Below are 18,904 nucleotides of genomic sequence, written 5' to 3'. Positions count from 1 at the left end.
GGAAGGTGGCTCTGCCTGCTCTTCCCAGGGGAGAGCTGGTCAATTCTTTCCTTTACCTGCTTCTCTGGTCTTGGCGCCCACTATACCCCGACCATTCAAACATCCCCAGCAGCAGGTCACCTGCTGGCTGCAGGGATTACCTCCTCAGACACCCAGGAGGGCTCTGAAGCAGGACTCCCTGCCCACAGCTCTGTGCCAAGGTTACTCCTGGACACAAACCCAGCCCAGATCCCCATCTCTATCCCAGACCTCCCATCTCTATCCCAGACCCCTATCTCTAGCCCAGACCTCCATCTCTATCCCAGATCCCCATCTCTATCCCAGACCCCCCATCTCTAGCCCAGACCCCCATCTCTAGCCCAGAACCCCCATCTCTATCAGAGAACCCCCATCTCTAGCCTAGAACTCCCATCTCTAGCCCAGACCCCCATCTCTAGCCCAGACCTCTCTCTATCCCAGACTTCTGTCTCTAGCCCAGACCCTCCATCTCTATCCCAGACCCCATCTCTATCCCAGACCCTCATCTCTAGCCCAGACCCCCCATCTCTAGCCCAGACCCCCATCTCTAGCCCAGAACCCCCATCTCTATCAGAACCCCATCTGTAGCCCAGACCCCCCATCTCATCTCTAGCCCATACCCCCATCTCTTTTTTTTTTTTTTTTTTTTTTGAGACAGAGTTTCGCTCTTGTTACCCAGGCTGGAGTGCAATGGCGCGATCTCGGCTCACCGCAACCTCCGCCTCCTGGGCTCAGGCAATTCTCCTGCCTCAGCCTCCTGAGTAGCTGGGATTACAGGCACGCACCACCATACCCAGCTAATTTTTGTATTTTTAGTAGAGACGGGGTTTCACCATGTTGACCAGGATGGTCTCGATCTCTCGACCTTGTGATCCACCCGCCTCAGCCTCCCAAAGTGCTGGGATTACAGGCTTGAGCCACCGCTCCCGGCCCCCCATCTCTAGCCTAGATCCCCATCTCTAGCCCAGACCCCATCTCTAGCCCAGACCCCCATCTCTAGCCCAGACCTCCCATCTCTAGCCCAGACGCCCCATCTCTAGCCCAGACCGCCATCTCTAGCCCAGACCTCCCATCTCTATCCCAGACCCCCGTCTCTATCCCAGACTCCCATCTCTAGCCCAGACCCCCCATCTCTAGCCCAGAACCACCATCTCTAGCCCAGACCCCCATCTCTAGCCCAGACCCCCCATCTCTATCAGACCCCCATATCTAGCCCAGACCCCCATCTCTAGCCTAGACCCCCATTTCTAGTCCAGACCCCCCATCTCTAGCCTAGACTTCCACAACAGGCCTGATTCTGGTTTTTCCTGCTGACAACTGTCCAGTATTTGGTAGACTCTAGCTTTTCACAACAGAAAGTTAATGCCTTACAAGCTGTTCATCGCTCCCCTTCTATCTATAGCAGTAGTTTCTAATTGGGCTCTCTTGCTTCACAGATTAGGGGGTGAGGTGTTCACATAGTGGGCACTCCATTATATTATAATGCATGATTTCAAGTTAGAGATGTTCAAAATGCTTGAATATTTAACCATCAGTTCTCCTGAGCCAATGCTAGTTGGTCTGGCACACCTGTGTGTGTATGTGTACATGTGTATGTGTGTGTGCATATGTATACGTGTGCATGTACATATGTGTACACGTGTATGCATGTACATATGTGTACACGTGTATGTATGTGTGTACATGTGGGTGCACACATATGTACACATGTGTATGCATGCACATGCACCTCTGTGTATGCATGTATGTGTGTACGTGTACGTGTATGTGTGTGCGCATATGTTTACATGTGTATGCATGTATGTGCACCTCTGTGTATGCATGTATATGTGTGTATACGTGTACGTGTATGTGTGTGCATATGCATACGTGTGTATGCAGTATGTGCACCTCTGTATATGCATGTATGTGTGTACACGTGTATGTGTGCATATGTATACGTGTGTATGCAGTATGTGCACCTCTGTGTATGCATGTATATGTGTGTACGTGTACACGTGTATGTGTGTGCATGGGTACACGTGTGTACGCATGCACGTGCACCTGTATGCATGTATGTGTGTACGTGTATGTGTATGTGTGTGCGCATATGTATACGTGTGTATGCATGTATGTGCACCTCTGTGTATGCATATGTGTGTACGTGTACGTGTGTGTGCATATGTATAAGTGTGTATGCAGTATGTGCACCTGTGTATGCATGTATATGTGTGTACGTGTATGTATGTGTGTGTGCGTATGTATACGTGTGTATGCATGTATGTGCACCTCTGTGTATGCATGTATGTGCACCTCTGTGCATGTATGTGTACGTGTACATGTGTATGTGTGTGTGCATATGTATACATGTGTATGCAGTATGTGAACCTCTGTGTATGCATGCATGTGTACGTGTACGTGTGTGTGTGCATATGTATACATGTGTATGCAGTATGTGCACCTCTGTGTATGCATGTATATGTGTATGTGTACATGTATGTATGTGTGCATATGTATACGTGTGTATGCATGTATGTGCACCTCTGTGTATGCATATATGTGTGTGTGTGTGTGTGTGTGTGTGTGTGTGTGTGTGAGCCTGTGTATGTGTGAGCAGTGCTCTAGATCTCGCCTCCGCCCTTAGCTTGCTGATGACTAGCCTAGACTCTCCATCTTGTCTCTGGGGCACCCCTTCCCCATCTCTCTCCACAAGTCAGCCCAGGCAGGCTATCAGTGGTCCCTGAAGACTCCCTGCTCCTGAACTCTTCCTCCCACCTCTTGGTCGGCACAGTTCTGCCTATAGTAACTCCTCCCTCACCACAGGCCCATCTGCATGGTCCATTAGAAGCCTCCATGCCAGCAGGCCAGGCTGACGAGAAGGGGCCACAATCCCAGCCTCTCCCCCCTTGGGGCCTGAGCGGTGGAGAGCAGACGCCGTTTCCTCTCTGCCTGACCCGTCTATCAGTAAAAACACACACTCTCATGTCTCACACAACCAGCCACTGGCCACCTAAGCCACACAGAGGCTCAACAGGGTACACCCCACCCAGCCTCATCTGCCCCGGGAAGTGAATGAAGCAAGACTTACAGGCTGGTCTTTTTGCTCAGGCTGTTTTGAGGGCTCCCAAAGTACTCAAACTTGAGGGAGAAGGGGGTCTGTATTGGAGAGCGATTGGTGAGGATGAGCTGACGATTCACACGGGTCCTCAGTGGCACCGCTGAGCCAAAGTCCAGGCGGAGCTCCTTTGGGTGGCCTGGCCACTGCTCTGTGCTGGAAACACTGTCCCGTGCCCATTGGTACTGTGTAATATGCCACCCTTGGCCTGGCCAGAGAGCCATCTTTGGGCAGTGTGCAGAAGCTGCCCAGGCACCAGGCTTCATCCTTGGACTCCTGTTTCATTGAGCTGCCAACCACAGACCCACCTTTCCCGCCCACCCATGATGCTGAGAAAGGCCTCAAACTCTGCACAAACCACCCCTGGCCAGGGGCAAGTGGGCATGGCTTCCAGTTGCTGGGCCTTCTGTGGGCAAGCCCAGGGTACCCACAGCCCTGTCCCCTGGCATCTTCTGCCTGCCTGGGCACCATGCCTCCAAGTGTGGGGGGAACCACACAGAGGGCAGGGACGGGGTAAAGGGAACTGTCCCCACAGGAGTGCTGAGTGGCCGCAATAGCACCGTGGTGTTTCCTGGCGGCAGGACTCAGGGGGCGTAGACCAGCATGACAGTGCTGGTCCCGGGCGTGGCTGCCTCAGCCCTCAGGCCACTGCCACCCCAGACCCCCAGCCCTGGGCTCACCTGCCATCGGAGCTCTCAGAGATGGCGATGGCCACTTGCAGTCCCTGGGGCTTCCCAGAAATGCCCAGAACCAGTGGCTTATTCATGCCTGACACATGACAAGGGAGGGCCAGATGGGTCAGCTCTTCCTATGAGAAAGCCCGTCCAGGGGTCAGACCAGGGCCGGGAGGTGGGCCCAGATGGTCTTGACAGCAGAGGGAATTGCTGCAGGAGGGTTCAACAAGAAGCCTTGACCTCTGGCCAGGCTCATCTCTGTAGAAGCTCTCCAGCCCCTCCGGTGAGCCCAGGATGTCAGCCCACCCTCAGCCCCAGGAGGCCTGGCCCTTTCCTCAGGGATTATGGCTGTCTGAGTCTGCCCCAAATATCTGCCCGCATGAAAGGAGACCCTCAGAGAGTCCGAAGGAGCCTCTGGAGCTCACACTTCCTCTGATGAAGCTGCTATCCTAGAAATCAAACCCTCCCTGAGTAAGAGCTGCTCCCCACCTGGGCCTGCCTGTCTGCTATCCCAGAACTCAGGCCGGCCAGCCCCATATTGGCCGGTGGGGAATTGAGACCTGAGTCCGCAAGTCTCTGCAAGGAAGAAGTTTCTCTTTCCACAAGAACCACAAAGGGATTGCTAGGAAGGGCCCTAGGACTGAGCATCCTCTGCCCTGATGGCCTTCCTCTGGGCCACTCCAGGGGGACACTGAGCCACCAGTTAGTCTCCCCCAGTAGTGCCTAGCACAGTGCCTGCTGTGAGCAACAGCTCTGCTCTGGATCTCTGGGCAAATCAGAAAGCTGGGCCCACCTGCGGCCACAGAGAATGGCCTGGGGAGGGCAAAAGGTCATGCCAAAGGCCAGGCATGGCCAGTGGGTCTCGGGGCACATCCAGGCCTTCTCCAGGCTCTCTGACCATGTGTCCCTAGAAAGCAGACCGCACGGGGAATGGGGACCCCAGAACCAAATGCAAGAAATCTCTTCCCCACCCACAAGAACCAGCAGTGTGGTCTAAGGTAGGGCATCCCTGGGGGCACAGGGGATATGGTTGGAGGATGCCTTCCCAGTCACTCAGCCACCCACATTGCCTTACTCACCTGGGTATGAGCAGTCAACTCCAAGCTGAACTGGCACTCCTCGCTGGGGCCCAGCAGGCCATGGCTGGGGGAGACTGTCACCATGCAGAAATCTGCTTGGTCCCCCAGGAGCTGGCAGACACATGAGTGAGTCTGTTGTCACTTACTGAGCTCCCAGCATGGACCAGTGTCCAGATAGCGCTCAGCACTGCTGCATGCAATGCTGGGGACTGGGAGACTGGGACCCTCAGCAAAACCGACAGGGCTGGGTGCTGACTTCTGGGGATAAACCACGGTCCCTTCTCCTCTCCTCCCCAACCCTGGATGGACTTTATCACTTGTTGGGAGGTTTTCTGGACTAAAGACACTGCCCTGGAAGACCCAGAGGACGGAGCAGAGGGTACATCCTCCTGGTGTACACGGATGTGGCCTTATCTCCCACGACACTCAGAGCTCCCCAGTCAGCCACAGGCAGGAACAACACCACACCTGGGCTCCAACAGCTGCCTGGGCCAGGCATGGGCTGTGCTGGCTGGGAGGCTCGAGCTGTGTTCACCAGAAACTCCTTCTTGGGCAGGAAACTGGAATTCCCAAAAGGCAAGGCAAGAAAACGCTGGACCAGATATGCTGCTGCTTTGAGAAGCTTTTACGTACACTATGGAGCAAGGGACAGGCTGTGGGAGGGAGGCTGAGTATCTCTGTTCTTCAGGGATATTTGGGGGACAGTGCCCCCTCCATGGGCTTCGGTTGCTGAGAACTGCAGACTGCTGTCTGATGCTGTGAGCTCACCACTCACCTTGCCCCAGTGGAACTGGGTAGGCAGGAGCGTGCCATTGATAAGTGTGATGGTCATCTTCGTGGGCACACCCAGGTAGAGATTTCTAACCTCCACCTGGCTGCTCTGCAGGTATACGTGGGGCTTCTGTATCTCAGCATACACAGGAAGGTAGCTGGAACACAAGGCAATGAAAGGCATACCGATCAGAAAAGAAGAAATAAAACTGTTCCTATTTCTAGATGTCGTGCAGTCTATGTGGAAAATCTCAGCATACACAGGAAGGTAGCTGGAACACAAGGAAACGAAAGGCATACCGATCAGAAAAGAAGAAATAAAACTGTTCCTATTTCTAGATGTCGTGCAGTCTATATGGAAAATCCCAAGGTGTCTATATTTTTAGAAACTCTAGAACTAATGGGTGGCTTCGGCAAAGTTACAGGGTGTAAGATCAACACACAATGATCAACCACATGTGGAACATGTGGAAACCAGAATTGAAAATACAGTACCATTTGTAATTGCCCCAAAAGTAGAAATCTTGGTGTAAGAGAAATTGTTGCAAAAACTTTCTGGGCTTAATTTGAAGTGGCTTATTTCACTTTTCCTCTGGGCATATTTCAGAATGGTTACTTCCCCTCCCCATCCCACCCTGGCCAAACAAGAGAGAATTTTTTCCAGTCTTCACCGTGAGAACCTACTGAGCCCCCAGGATTTTTAAACTATCAAGCTTGCCTACACTCAGCCACCAGGTATTTGTTGAAGCTACCATTTAAGTGTTCTTCTGCTTCAGGTAAACTGATCTGTACTTGGTATTTGCGGTTATCTTCAGGTTCTGGGGTGGCCGCTTGCCTGTAACCTCAACTCTGACAGATCTAAGAAAAATCATTGTTTCCGTTCATTAGTCTTTTCTTGTGGTGAGAGCAGGAGCTTGATGGGCAACCTCTTTACATGTCTGAACAGCAGAAGGTTTTTTGTAGGTATGATTGACGTTGAAAATCAGTTAAGTTTAAGTAAAGGAGATTATCCTAGATAATCTAGGTGGGCCTGATTCAATCAGTTAAAAGGTCTTTTTTTTTTGAGATAGAGTCACTCTGTCACCTAGACTGGAGTGCAGTGGTATGATCTTGGCTCAACTCAACCTCTGCCTCCCAGGTTCAAGCAATTCTCCGGCCTCAGCCTCTTAAGTAGCTGGGACTGCAGGCATGTGCCAATGTGCCAGGCTAGTTTTTGTATTTTTAGCAGAGATGAAGTTTCACTGTGTTGGCCAGGCTGGTTTCAAACACCTGACCTCAAGTGATCCACCCACCTTGCCCTCCCAGAGTGCTGGGATTATGAAGGTGAGCTACCACATCTGGCCACTAAAAGGTCTTAAAAGCAGAAATGGGGTTATCCAAAGAAATTCCGTGTGTCTATAATAGCTTCATCTTGTCCTGAAAAGTGCCAGCCTGCCCTTCCTGAAAACCTGCCCTACAGATTTCAGGCTTGCCTAGCTAGTTCCTACAGTTGCGTAAGCTGATTCTTTGTAATAAATTTCTTAATACATTATTAAGAAACAAATCTAAAGCCTTGACTGATACAAACACATCAAGGTAAATTCATATGTAAATGCAAACGACAGAATAAATGCATTTTTCCTTACTTTTCTATCTGATTTAAAGGGCAACTATATAAACCAGTAACTGTAAAACTGTTTTGATGAGCCTATAATGTATAAATATGTAATCTGTATGACAGTAATAGTTCAAAGGAAGGGGAAAGAATAGAGCTGAGCTATGGTACAGCAACATTTCAGACTACTGAAATTAAACTGGTGTTAATCTAAACCAGACCGTTTTAAAATTAAGATATTAACTATAAAGCCTTGGACAACCAGTAAGAAAATAACTTTTTAAGAAGTAAAAGAAACATGGAAATTAAAATAGCATACTAGAAAATACCTATCTAACACAGAACAAGGTAATAATGGAGGAATGCAGGAACAAAAAGACAAAATACATACAGAAAACAAGTAGCCAAATGGGAGATGTAAGTTCTGTTTTATTAGTATTGACATTAAATATAAATGGAATCAACAATCCAAGTATATGCTGTCTCCAAGAGACACTTTAGATTCAAAGACACAAACAGTTTAAAAGGAAAGGGATGGAAAAATATATACCATGCAAACAGTACCCCAAAGAAAGCTCTAGGAGACACATGAATGTTAGATAAAATAGGCCTTAAGACAAAAATTGTTATTAGAGACAAGGGAGGATATTTTATAATTATAAAAAGGTCAGTTAGAAAGATATAACAATTCTAAACGTGTATGTATCTAACAAAAGCACCCCAAAATCCACAAAGCAAAAACTGAGAAAATTAAAGGAGAAATCAACAATTCGCCGGGCGCGGTGGCTCAAGCCTGTAATCCCAGCACTTTGGGAGGCCGAGGCGGGTGGATCACGAGGTCAAGAGATCGAGACCATCCCGGTCAACGTAGTGAAACCCCGTCTCTACTAAAAATACAAAAAATTAGCTGGGCATGGTGGCACGTGCCTGTAATCCCAGCTACTCAGGAGGCTGAGGCAGGAGAATTGCCTGAACCCAGGAGGCGGAGGTTGCGGTGAGCCGAGATCGCGCCATTGCACTCCAGCCTGGGTAACAAGAGCAAAACTCTGTCTCAAAAAAAAAAAAAAAAAAAAAAAACAACAATTCAACAGTAATGGTTAGAGACTTCAACAGCTCACTTTTAATGATGTAAAAACAACTAACCAGAAGATAAACATTGAAATAGAAGATTTAAACAACACTAAAAACCAAACAGAACAGACAACACTCTACACAATAGCAGCAGAATACATATTTTTCTCGAGTACACAAGAAATATTCTCCAGAATAGACCATAAAACAAGCCTCAGTAAGTTTTAAAGGACTACAATTACATAGATTGGGTTCTCCAACAACAATAGAATCAGATTAGAAATCAACAACAGAAAGAAATTTGTGAAACAAAAGTATGTGCAAATTAAATAACACACTCATCAACAAGCCAAATAAGAAACCACAAGAAAAATTAGAAAATACTTTTATACCAATGAAAATGAAAACATGATATATGAAAATTTATAGGATGCAGCAGTGCTTAGGAAAATTTGTATTTGTAAATACCATTTTCTTTAAAAGAAAGAAAGAAAGAAAGAAAAGATTGTAAATAAAAAACCTAAACTTTCACCTTAAGAAACTAGAAAAAAAAGAGCAAACTAAACCCAAAGCAAGCAGAAGGGCAGAAATAACAAAGACTAGGAAGCAGAGAGAAATGAAATAGAAAACAGAAAAACATTACAGAAAATCAACAAAAGCAAAATCTGGTTCTTCAAAAATATCAACAACATTAATAAACCTTTAGCTAGACTGACCAAGAAAAAGTTGATCAAGACTCAAATGAGAGAAATCAGGAATGAAAGTGGGGACATCACTACTGATCATGCAGAAATACAAATAATTATAAGAGAATACCACTAAAACAAAGAAATAAAAAAAAGAAAAAAAAAAAAGACCACCACTGACAACTGTGTCCCAACAAACTACATTGGCCACTATGCAATCTATGCATGTAACAAAATTGCACATGTACCCCATAAATTTGTACAAATTATAAAAATTAAAACTGAAAATTAAGAAAAAGATTGGGCTGCCACAGTATTTGCCCCCACTGAAGACTGTGGGTGTCACGCTCGAGCAAGGCCAGGGCAGAACCTGCAGTAACTCTGGATGTCTCAACTGTCACAAAGAAGAGACAACCCCAGTCCTTCACTCTTAATTTTTTTTTTTTGAGACAGAGAACACACAGAAACGGTTTGTGTAGCTGGCAGGTGTGGGTCTCCTCCACTGTTTGTCTAGGGCTGTTTTCCCCAAAGGTCCCTTTCTCTGATGGATCCAGGCTAGCTGTGTTCTCTGAGGGTGGTGACTCACACGTACTTCACCTCTCAGAAGAGGGGTGCTCTCCACATCTACCCCCTTTCATTCAGAAGAAACTTACACCACGAGCTCCTTATGCAAATCAACTTCCTGCTCTATTCAGAAACAGGACTGGACAGGTGACGATTACTAGAAACAGAAGAAAACTCCAGAAGTAAAGGAGAGGCCGGGTGCGGTGGCTCACGCCTATAATCCTAGCACTTTGCCAGGCCCAGGCAGGCGGATCACGAGGTCAAGAGATCGAGACCATCCTGATCAACTTGGTGAAACCCTGTCTCTACTAAAAATACAAAAATTTGCTGGGCGTGGTGGCACACGCCTGTAGTCCCAGCTACTTGGGAAGCTGAGGCAGGAGAATCACTTGAACCTGGGAAGCAGAGGTTGCGCTGAGCCGAGATTGCACCATCGCACTCCAGCCTGGGCAACAAGAGGGAAACTCCGTCTGAAAAAGAAAAGTAAAGAAGAACTCCAACATTTGAGAAAACACAAATTAGTTTTCTCAGGGGAATCTGAGAGACTTTTGCATTGATAAGACAGTAAGAGACTACTATGGAAAAAGAAAGACCCAGAAACAACAAAGTTTGAAATTTAAAAAACGTGATTGCCTCTTCTGGAGACAGAGGCTCCCCTCCGCCCAGCAGGGGAAGGGGCGGGGACACAACCCACACAAGAGCAATCAGGGCCCCTCTCTGGAAAGAGCCAGATTCGCTTTCAGAGGTTGTTAAGCTGTGAGTGTGTGAGCTCAGAGCGTTAAATGGCTTCTCCCCAGGGCAGAGGCCTAAGGGCCCTTGTCACCAGAGGAGAGAAAGGCCCCCAAAGAAACAAGCAGAGGTGAGGGGTGGGGCTGGAGTGGATAGAGGGAGGGAGCGGGGGAGGGTAGAGAAAGAGAAAAAGCAGAAGACCAGGCAAAGGGAAAAGGTTGGGCCCTTAGATTCAGCAAGGCGGGAATGCCCCTTTACATAAGCCAATGCTGCTCCTTTTTTGCCTAAATTGGTAATGTCTGTGTTTCCATCACTTGCTACTATAAACATTCTGAATACAAGGTCCTTTCAGAAGAACAGAGACAGAAAAGGAAAGGAAATATGCAAAGACTACATAGAAAGCCCTTACCCTGAGCTGCAGGCAGACTTAGCCTTCACCTCTGACACCCAGAAAGCACCTTGCACCAGTGCAAAGACTCATACCTAGACCTCTATTTGTTACCACAGGAGAGGACAATTGAACTGTCAGATGGTCAAGTATACAAAGTCTCATAGCATCTGTCATGGTGAGAGTGTGAGGCAGTGGCTAGTCACACACTGTAGGTGGAAGTATAAAATGACTAGTCTTTTTGGAGCATCCATAAATGTTTTTAAATGTTTTTACATTCAAGAGCATCCATAAAGATCTAAATGTTTTTACAATGAAACACCAAATATATGCAAAAATGAGTATAAAACATACATGCAGCCTAAACATATATATAAAGAATAATAAAACAACATGTACTACCTCTGCACAACTTTAGAAACAAAATATTATCACCAGCCAGCTTAAGAAAATAAATATTTTATTTGAAAATAATTTAGGAAGGAGTGGGGAGAAGCAGACAGGGGATATGGATGAAACAGTACTTGCAGTGAGTTGACAATTATTGAAGGGAGGAAATAAGTACATGGGGGCTTGTTATACTATTCTGTGTGTTTTTATACATGTGAGAAGTTTTCCACTAGAAAGAAAGAGAGGAGGAAGGAAATGGGGGAAGGGAGGGAGAATGAAAAAGAAAAAAAAAAAAGAATTCTACTAATACCTTTGAAACCTCTAGCATGTTCCTTCCAGAAAACAATGGTACGTGCTTAAATATGTCACACCTTTCTTGTGTCCATTCTCCTATGGACAATAGTTGTTTCTAGCTTTTCCTGTAGGGAGAGTCCAGGTTGAGCACACACCACCCACTGTGCGTGGAAAAGGGTTTCCCTGGGCGTATAACCCGAAAGGCAAACACTAGCGAATGCTAAAGGAGTTTCCAAAGTGGTTATACTGCTTACACCCCTTTAGCACACACACCCTAGAAAGATATACACATAGCATTATCAGGGGATCATCTCTAGGTAATGGATTATGGGTCATCTTAAGTTTCTTTTCTGTAATGTACACATTTTATAGAATGCAAATTTTCTGCAGTCAATCGTTTTAAATCCAGAACACCTCTAGATAAATACATAATATAGATAAATATACCGCAAAGACACACAGTCTGTTGTTGTGGCTCTTCCCACTGTCCCCTTACCTCCAGGCTCCATTTTCCACCTCCAGCTCCAGGACAGTCTGCAGACGCTGGCAATGCAGGGCCTCCAAGGTGATGTCCACCCTGCACTCCCCTAGAGGGTGAAGCTGGCCACTCGAAGGCTCAATGTCGAAGGGAGAAGCCTGCTCCGGAGAACACTCAGGAGGATGAGCACTGAGGACACTTGGAATCGCAGAGGAACTGGGGGCTGGCCGCACCCAACCAAGGTTACCCCTAAGCCACCCCAGCTCTTCCAAGAGCCATCTGGGATCCAGAAAGAGGCAAGCAGGTGCGGGACCACAGTCACGAGTCTCGGGATTAAGAGCACAGAAACCGAGTCTCCAAGTAAAGGAATACACAAGCCAGAGGTCCCCGTGCCCTGGCCCAGATCTGAGAGACAGAGGCAGAGGGAGGTGCTCCAGGGAAAACGGGGAGAGCTGGAGAGTCAGAGGTGAGCTGGTGAGCCAAACTAGGGGGGTGGCCCTCTGAGCAGCTTCCACTGAGGAAAGCCACCAGGTCACTAGATTGGGGGAGGGGAGAGTCTGCTGTGGCCACAGAATTCTCTTTTGCACCCACATGGTCTTTCCCCTACCCCATCTCCTCCTGTCCCTTACTGCAGATATGGCCTCATTTTTCCCCAGGACTACCCCTCCTCCCATGCCAGGTACACACACAAAGGGGAAGGGAAAGAACAGGAAGAAAAGTGTCCGCCTCTGGGGAGGGCTCTTTACAGTGCATTCTTCCTGCCCTGGCAGAGAGGACACTTGCCCCGGAAGGAAGGAACACTTTGCTTTCTTTTGTCTTTGTTGCTCATGTGCATGTCCCTTGGAGCCCTGAAGCTCTGAGGGTGGCTGTAGTCTGGGCTTAGGTTTCAGTAACTCTGTGTCCCCTAATCTGACAGCATCTAACAAACCCCAAATCCCAACATTGTTTTTGAGAGCTCAAAAGACTAGAGTACAGAGAACTGTAGAGGCGGTACTCCCAGTGTTACAATACTATAACACTGACAGCTATTTCCATGATAAAACATGTTATTCTTCACAGTGGGAGAACACCACAGACTGGAAACGAGAGGAGAGGGATGAGCTGGGATGCTGCCACCCATCAGCCATGCAACCCTAGGGAAGCCCTGTCCCTTCCAGCCTCTCCTCTAGCAAATGAGGAGGCTCACTGAGGTCTCTACGCTTCCAGCTGTGCTCTGGAAAATCCCTGGAGATCCCTGGCAGTGCAGGGGACTGGAATGTCGGGAGAAGCGGGATGGGGCAGAGGTGCCTAACAAGGGGTCTCTGGGTGGCTGGAGCAGTCACACTTTATTCTATGTACTGGGTGTTTGCATAAGGTTTCATTTGAAGAAAGGGTTCTTGGCTAAACATAACGTGGATGCTAAAGCTACTGATGCCACCCTGCCCCCAGCCCCATCCCAGCCCGAGCCCCAGCCTTAGTCTTCTGTGGTTTCAAGATCCATGGTGGGAGACCAGTGAGTACTGGGAGGGAAAGCATTGAACTCCAAGTCCGTGTAACAGGTACTTGGCAGTGGCATTGGCAATCGGATGCGTACTGTCACAACTTCTGGTTTCACAGTGCCCAGCTACAGGCCGTCAGTAAAGGGGTGGGGCCTCCCCAGAGTGGAAAGTCAGGTCCACTTTCCTGGAGAAAGGGAATGCGCGGTAACAAACAAGGTATACGTGTGGCTCGGACTGTCTTCCCTGGGCTCCTGAATACAGGAGGAAAAGCGTGTGGTGTTCTGACTCAGAGGGCCAGTGGGCAAGCAGGATGGGGACGCTGCTGGGAAGCAGCCAGAGGGAGGGTTCGGTCACCAAACAGACAGCGCCAGGGTCTCACAGGTACGAGCACCCGGGAGCCACAGCCATGCCATGGTGAAGGGCGGCCACTTTGCAAGTAGCTGTTGCTTTGTGTGACTTTGTTTTGCTCCAGATCGCCCATTGCATTTAAATATGATTATGATAATACTTAGCTGCCTTTTTTCCACTTTTATAGTAAAAAGAAAAGTGCTGTTTGAGTGGAAATGAATCTTGAATTTTCTTTTTGGAGACTTGGGTTTGGGCCACCAGCCTGTGACCAGATGCCATCTGGTAGCAGATCCCTGGGAGGATCCAAACCTTCCAGAGTGGGACAGAGGCGGGTACGTGGCTGGAGCAGCAGCCGCCTTGGAGGCTTCCTGCCCAACCTAGCTGCCCATTGCTTCCTGCCTCAGGCGGCTCTGTACCCTATTTCTGAATCAGATGGTGGAGAAGGGCGCAAGAGACGCGGCCATGGGGGTACATCTGGCTGCATCTCCTCAGCCTTGGGGAGAACCGGAGGCACCACTGGGCCGAAGTCACTGGGCAGGCTTTTCCTCCCCAGCCTCAAAGCTCTGATCTAAACACACCAGGGCAAACTGCAGCAGGGCAAGTTAAACGGGCTCATTGTGGGAGCAGCAGAGGACCCAGCAGTGCCCAACTTACATCCTCAGGCCTTTCTTGGAGGCAGACTGGGCTCTCCTTCATGCACCACGTGGCTGGAAGTGGGCTGACGTTCTGGATCTGGATGGAGTTTGTGGCTTTCTGCCCCAGGCGGAGCAGACCAAACTGAAGGGCTGAGACGTTGACGATGAGGGCAGGCCCCTGAGACACCCAGAGGGCCTGTCACTGGGCCACCAGGGGATGGCTCTATGTCCCAGCCCTGCCACCTCCCTGGGCCCACCCTGCTCCCAGCTCCACCTGCAGCACCTTAAAGGCTGCCTCAATGTGTAACACCACTGGCGAGGGCGAGTCTTCGATTTCACACAGCAGGTCCTGGCTTGTGGGGCCAGGGATGCCCCCAGTAAAGTTCAACTCGAAATCCTCGACCTCACTGGGCTCTGAGAGAGAGAGGGAGAGGGAGAGGTGGAGAGGAGAAGCAGAGGCGTTTCCTCCTATGATTGGGCGCAGACCCCGGGCTTGCACGGACGTCTCATCTGCCTCACATCCCAGGCCTCCTTTCACTCTGAACATTTCCTCCCGAGCCGGCCCGAGGCAGGCCACAACCCTCCTGCCGCCCCCAGGGCACCTATGACCCCCGTGCAGGGCTCCACTTCGATGACGTGGCAGTCGCTGATCTTCCCCCACAGGTATCTGATGGGTGACTTGCTGTTGTTCCACATCTGAAAGACACACCGAGACCAGGCTGCCTGTTTACTGCCCCTTCATGTCCACTCTGTACCTGTTGAAGGACTGTAGGATCTTGGGCTCGTGAAAGTCCCCATGACACCTCCCGGCTAGCTCCTGGCCACCCAAAGCCCTGGGCTTCCCAACCAGAAAGCACCCTCCCTCCACCCTGCAGTGCATGTGGCTGTCATATCCTGCCAAGGAGGGAAATGGGTTCCACAGCCCTAACTTTCAGAGGATTCTGGGAGGCTGACAAAATGACAGCCATGCCTGGCCTATGCATCCGTGCACATCAAGTTGGGTTCAAGACCCCGGGAATGGCCTCAGCCTCCGTGCAGAGGCTGCTGCCATCTGCCCTTCCTGCTCACACCCATGCCAGCACCGCCTCGGCCAGCCCAGGCAGGGGAGACACAACAACCCACCTTAAACGCCTTCTTCACATTCATGCCAATGTAGTTCTCCCCCGGGATGATGAGGGCATATGGCTCTAAGAGGACCTGGAAAGGTTCTACTGAGCCTTTCACCTCGATTTCCAGGACAATCACATCATCCACAGGGTAGGAGGCCTGCCCCAGGTTCTCTGCTTCGGAACTAAATGCAGACCCATGGTGGGCCAGGAGCCGGCACACCTGTGAGCACATCCCAGCGTGTCCCTGCCCCTGTCCCATGTTTGGTCTTGTAAAAAGAAAACACTGCCTAGCTCACAGCTCCTGAGCCCCCTAAATCAGGGGCATTAGCCAGTGCCCGAAAGACGACGAATACCTATGGCTGTGACAGTGGTTTAGCCTGGGACGGGGCACTGCCCTGCTGCCTCCAGGGACCACCCTGTAGCCCTCCGGCCTGGGATCTCTGCACCAAGCAGACTGGGGTGCCAGCCTGAAGGTATACACCGTGGGCCAAACCCTTCCACACTCACCACCACTGGCCCCCCCCCAAGTTTGGCTGCCCAAGAGCAGCAATGGGCCTGGGGTGCAGCTCCGAAATTCCCGGGGTGGCCTTGCAGTGAGTTTAGTGTGAGCCCACTCCAGGGCTGGGTTGCCAGGGCAAGGCAAAACAATGCCCCCGCTTCCCAAAGCCTGCCAGCTGCCCACTCCCCTTGCCTGATACCTTCCCCAGGAGAATCCCCAAGGTGGGGGAAGGCCCAGCTGCCCCCTTCTCATCTGGGGCCCAGTTCCTCTCACCTCACGGGCTCTGGGACTTCCTCTAGCACCATCTGGAGCACGCTGTGAAAGTCCCTCAGCTGCAAGGCAAACACAGTGACCTGAGAACGCAGCTGCGCTCCAGCAGGCTGTCCTGGAGGAGGCAGGGCACGGCAGCAGTACGCCCTCCCTGAGCCTGGCCACCACAAGGACCTTCTGAAAACCCGGGATGCTTCCCGGCTGCCTCTTTCCCTCCCCAGGAAAAGTGAAGTTGCTGCCAGAACATGAGCCAGGACTCAGGAGCCTGTCTCAGCTGGGCCTGGGGCAAGAAGGAAAGGCAAGGCCTTCCTGATGCTGACACTGCCCCTCAAGTGTCTGAAGCCACCACACCCTCCCAGGACAGACACAGGCGGCTGCACGCTGGGTCCAAACGCTGACCCACTCACCTTAGCCCCAAACCCACTAACAACGGCCCCGGAGCATCCTTTTCATGCCGTGGCTCACGGGGCTTCCCTCCACGCTGGGCCGGCGCTGTGCTAACCTGGCCCTCAGGGCCCCCTGCCTCACGCTCTCGAGGGGCTGCTGTGGTATGGGTGGGGATGGTAATGTTTTGTGCTATAGCAGACATGTGGGAGACACCCAGAGCTGAGGACACCAGCCCAGGGTCTGGCTGCGCATGGGGCGACTCTGGGATCAGGACCAGGCACGATGAGCTGCTTCGTCCTGCACACCAGCGGGGCACGCCAGCCCCTCAGCCAAGTGCCGGCCTGGGCAGGATGGCACCTCGGCGGGCCCAGCTGCGGCTTCTGTGTGATTGAAGAACACGGTGGTGGGGGGAGGGGGGGCGTCTAAGGACATGATCCAACCATGTGTGGCTACTGAGATGACACCGTCTGTACCTCATGCGGAGAAAAGCTCAGGATGAACTCGTGGTCTGCGTGGGGGCTGAGAACCCCCTTTCTGGGCATGATGGAGAAGGCGGTCTCCCTGTCAGGGTGGCACTTGATGCTGTCCATGCTGTAGGTTTCTCCAGGCATGAGGGGCTGCAGGTTGGGCTTCATGATCTGCCAGTGGAAGGCCAGCTCCACATGCCTGTAGGGGCAACGCACCCAAGGCCATGGCCCAGGTCTGCCGAGACTGGTCCCCAACCCCAGGCCTCCCTGCCCTGCACCATGAGGGAGCCGGAAAGCACTAGGAAGATAAAGAGACCAGGTTAGCCTTCCAATGGAGGCGCCTGGGGGGAGGGGGGCCGGGTGAGGGCAGCAGGTGGGCGAGGGAGTCTGAGAGAGAGAAAATGTCAGAAAGTCCCTCGTTTCCCACCCATGGCAGCTGGAGGGTGGACCTACCATGACTCGGGGGACATGGTAAGTCAGGAAATCATGCTCCAAGCATCAAAGTGGAGGAGTCCAGGCATCACCCCAGGTATCGGGAAGCTCTTCTGCAGTGTCTCCCCCCACATGAGTTTCCAGGGTTTGCCACGTCAACCCCACCCCTGCCCTCTGCCTTTCCTGCTATGGGCTCCCAGCACAGCTGTGTCCAGAAAGATATATGCCCACTGGCTGCCAATTCCACAGCATAGGAGGGGCAGGACTTGCAGCTACCTGGGGGAGGGGTGACAGAGTTCTGTGTAAGGCCTGGGGTTCCCCGGGCAGCCCTGGTTGGGAGGCTCTCTGAGACCTGTCCTGGTGTCATGGTGGTGCTCAGAGGCAGGTCAGGAGTCTGCCTGCCCCTGGGGTATGGATGGCTTCCCCTGCACAGGCAGGGTATGTCCTCTCTGGGAAGCCGAGGCTGGGTAGGGATGGTCCAGGATGGTTTGGAGCAGCACCCTCTAATAGAGTTTCCTGTAGGGATGGAGGTCTTGCACCTCTATGTTGTCCAATATCACAGCCGCTAGCTACATGTGGCTGTTGAGGACTTCAAATGTGGCTAGTGCCACTGAGGAAGTAAGCTCTTAATTTAATTTTAATTAATTTAAATTTAAATAGCCAAAAGCCGCTACTGGTTTCCATGATGGACTATAAATCTGGATCCTTCAATCAAATCTGGATATCTATTCTGTGCCCAGACTTCCCCAGGCCCTTGGAAGGACCTCCTGCCTCAATGGGCCTCAGGAGCAGGTAAGCAAGGAGGAAGGTTGGGTGCTGAGGCACACACAGAGGCTACCCACGTAGCGTTTCTAATAACCAGCTGCTTCCTAGCTGTGGACAGAAGGTTTTCAGGCTCAAATCGTATGAAGTGCTGGGCTGTTAAGTCTGTGAGCTCTCCAGGGTCCGGTTGACTTTTTTCACCAGAAATATAGATCAGATCCAAAGCAATCAGCTGCCCAATTCCTGCCAAAGTGGGGTAAGTGAAGTCAGTGAAGGTTCACTACAGCTGGAACCAGGCCAAGGCTGCCATAGGACCCTTGCCACCATCTGCCTGCAGCTGGCCTTGACCATGATCCCTGAAAGCTCACACGGGAGGGAAAAGGGGGGATGTCCGCATACAGGCTAACATCCTCACATCTGTGAAGACCAAAAGGAGGCAACTTTGAGAACCCAGCATAGAACAAGGGCTCGGTTAATGAGGAAGGGAGAGAAGAAGGGAGGAAAGGAGGGAGGGAAGGAGGAAAGAGGGAAGGAAGGAGGGAAGAAAGGAGGGAGGAGGAAAAGAGGGAAGGAAGGAGGGATGGAGGGAGGGAAGGATGGAAGAAGGAAGGAAGGGAGGGACAGAGGGAGGGGCATTTACGGTGATTCCCAGGATGCCTCTTCCAACCCTACAGAAACCTAGAAGTG

The 18,904-nt window shown here is 50.8% G+C and overlaps 1 protein-coding gene across 4 annotated transcripts in view; it reads right to left on the bottom strand.

Annotated features, from left to right (window-relative positions):
- Positions 1 to 18,904, bottom strand: part of DLEC1 (DLEC1 cilia and flagella associated protein) — a 71,454-nt gene that overhangs the window by 12,728 nt on the left and 39,822 nt on the right. For all 4 annotated transcript variants that reach the window (XM_074406030.1, XM_010341498.3, XM_010341500.3 and 1 more), the window contains 12 exons: positions 18,298 to 18,460; positions 17,030 to 17,222; positions 16,173 to 16,231; positions 15,414 to 15,582; positions 14,894 to 14,987; positions 14,575 to 14,705; positions 14,311 to 14,469; positions 11,849 to 11,988; positions 5,641 to 5,794; positions 4,866 to 4,976; positions 3,793 to 3,920; positions 3,086 to 3,277 (listed from right to left, as the gene is read on the bottom strand). In XM_074406030.1, coding sequence (XP_074262131.1) covers positions 3,086 to 3,277; positions 3,793 to 3,920; positions 4,866 to 4,976; positions 5,641 to 5,794; positions 11,849 to 11,988; positions 14,311 to 14,469; positions 14,575 to 14,705; positions 14,894 to 14,987; positions 15,414 to 15,582; positions 16,173 to 16,231; positions 17,030 to 17,222; positions 18,298 to 18,460 — 1,693 coding nt within the window. The remainder of the gene's footprint in view (positions 1 to 3,085; positions 3,278 to 3,792; positions 3,921 to 4,865; positions 4,977 to 5,640; positions 5,795 to 11,848; positions 11,989 to 14,310; positions 14,470 to 14,574; positions 14,706 to 14,893; positions 14,988 to 15,413; positions 15,583 to 16,172; positions 16,232 to 17,029; positions 17,223 to 18,297; positions 18,461 to 18,904) is intronic.

The sequence above is a fragment of the Saimiri boliviensis genome, chromosome 9 (assembly GCF_048565385.1).
Source record: "Saimiri boliviensis isolate mSaiBol1 chromosome 9, mSaiBol1.pri, whole genome shotgun sequence".
Lineage (NCBI taxonomy): Eukaryota > Metazoa > Chordata > Mammalia > Primates > Cebidae > Saimiri > Saimiri boliviensis.
The sequence above is the reverse complement of the archived record's forward strand: the minus strand, read 5'-3'. Positions and strand labels throughout refer to the sequence as shown.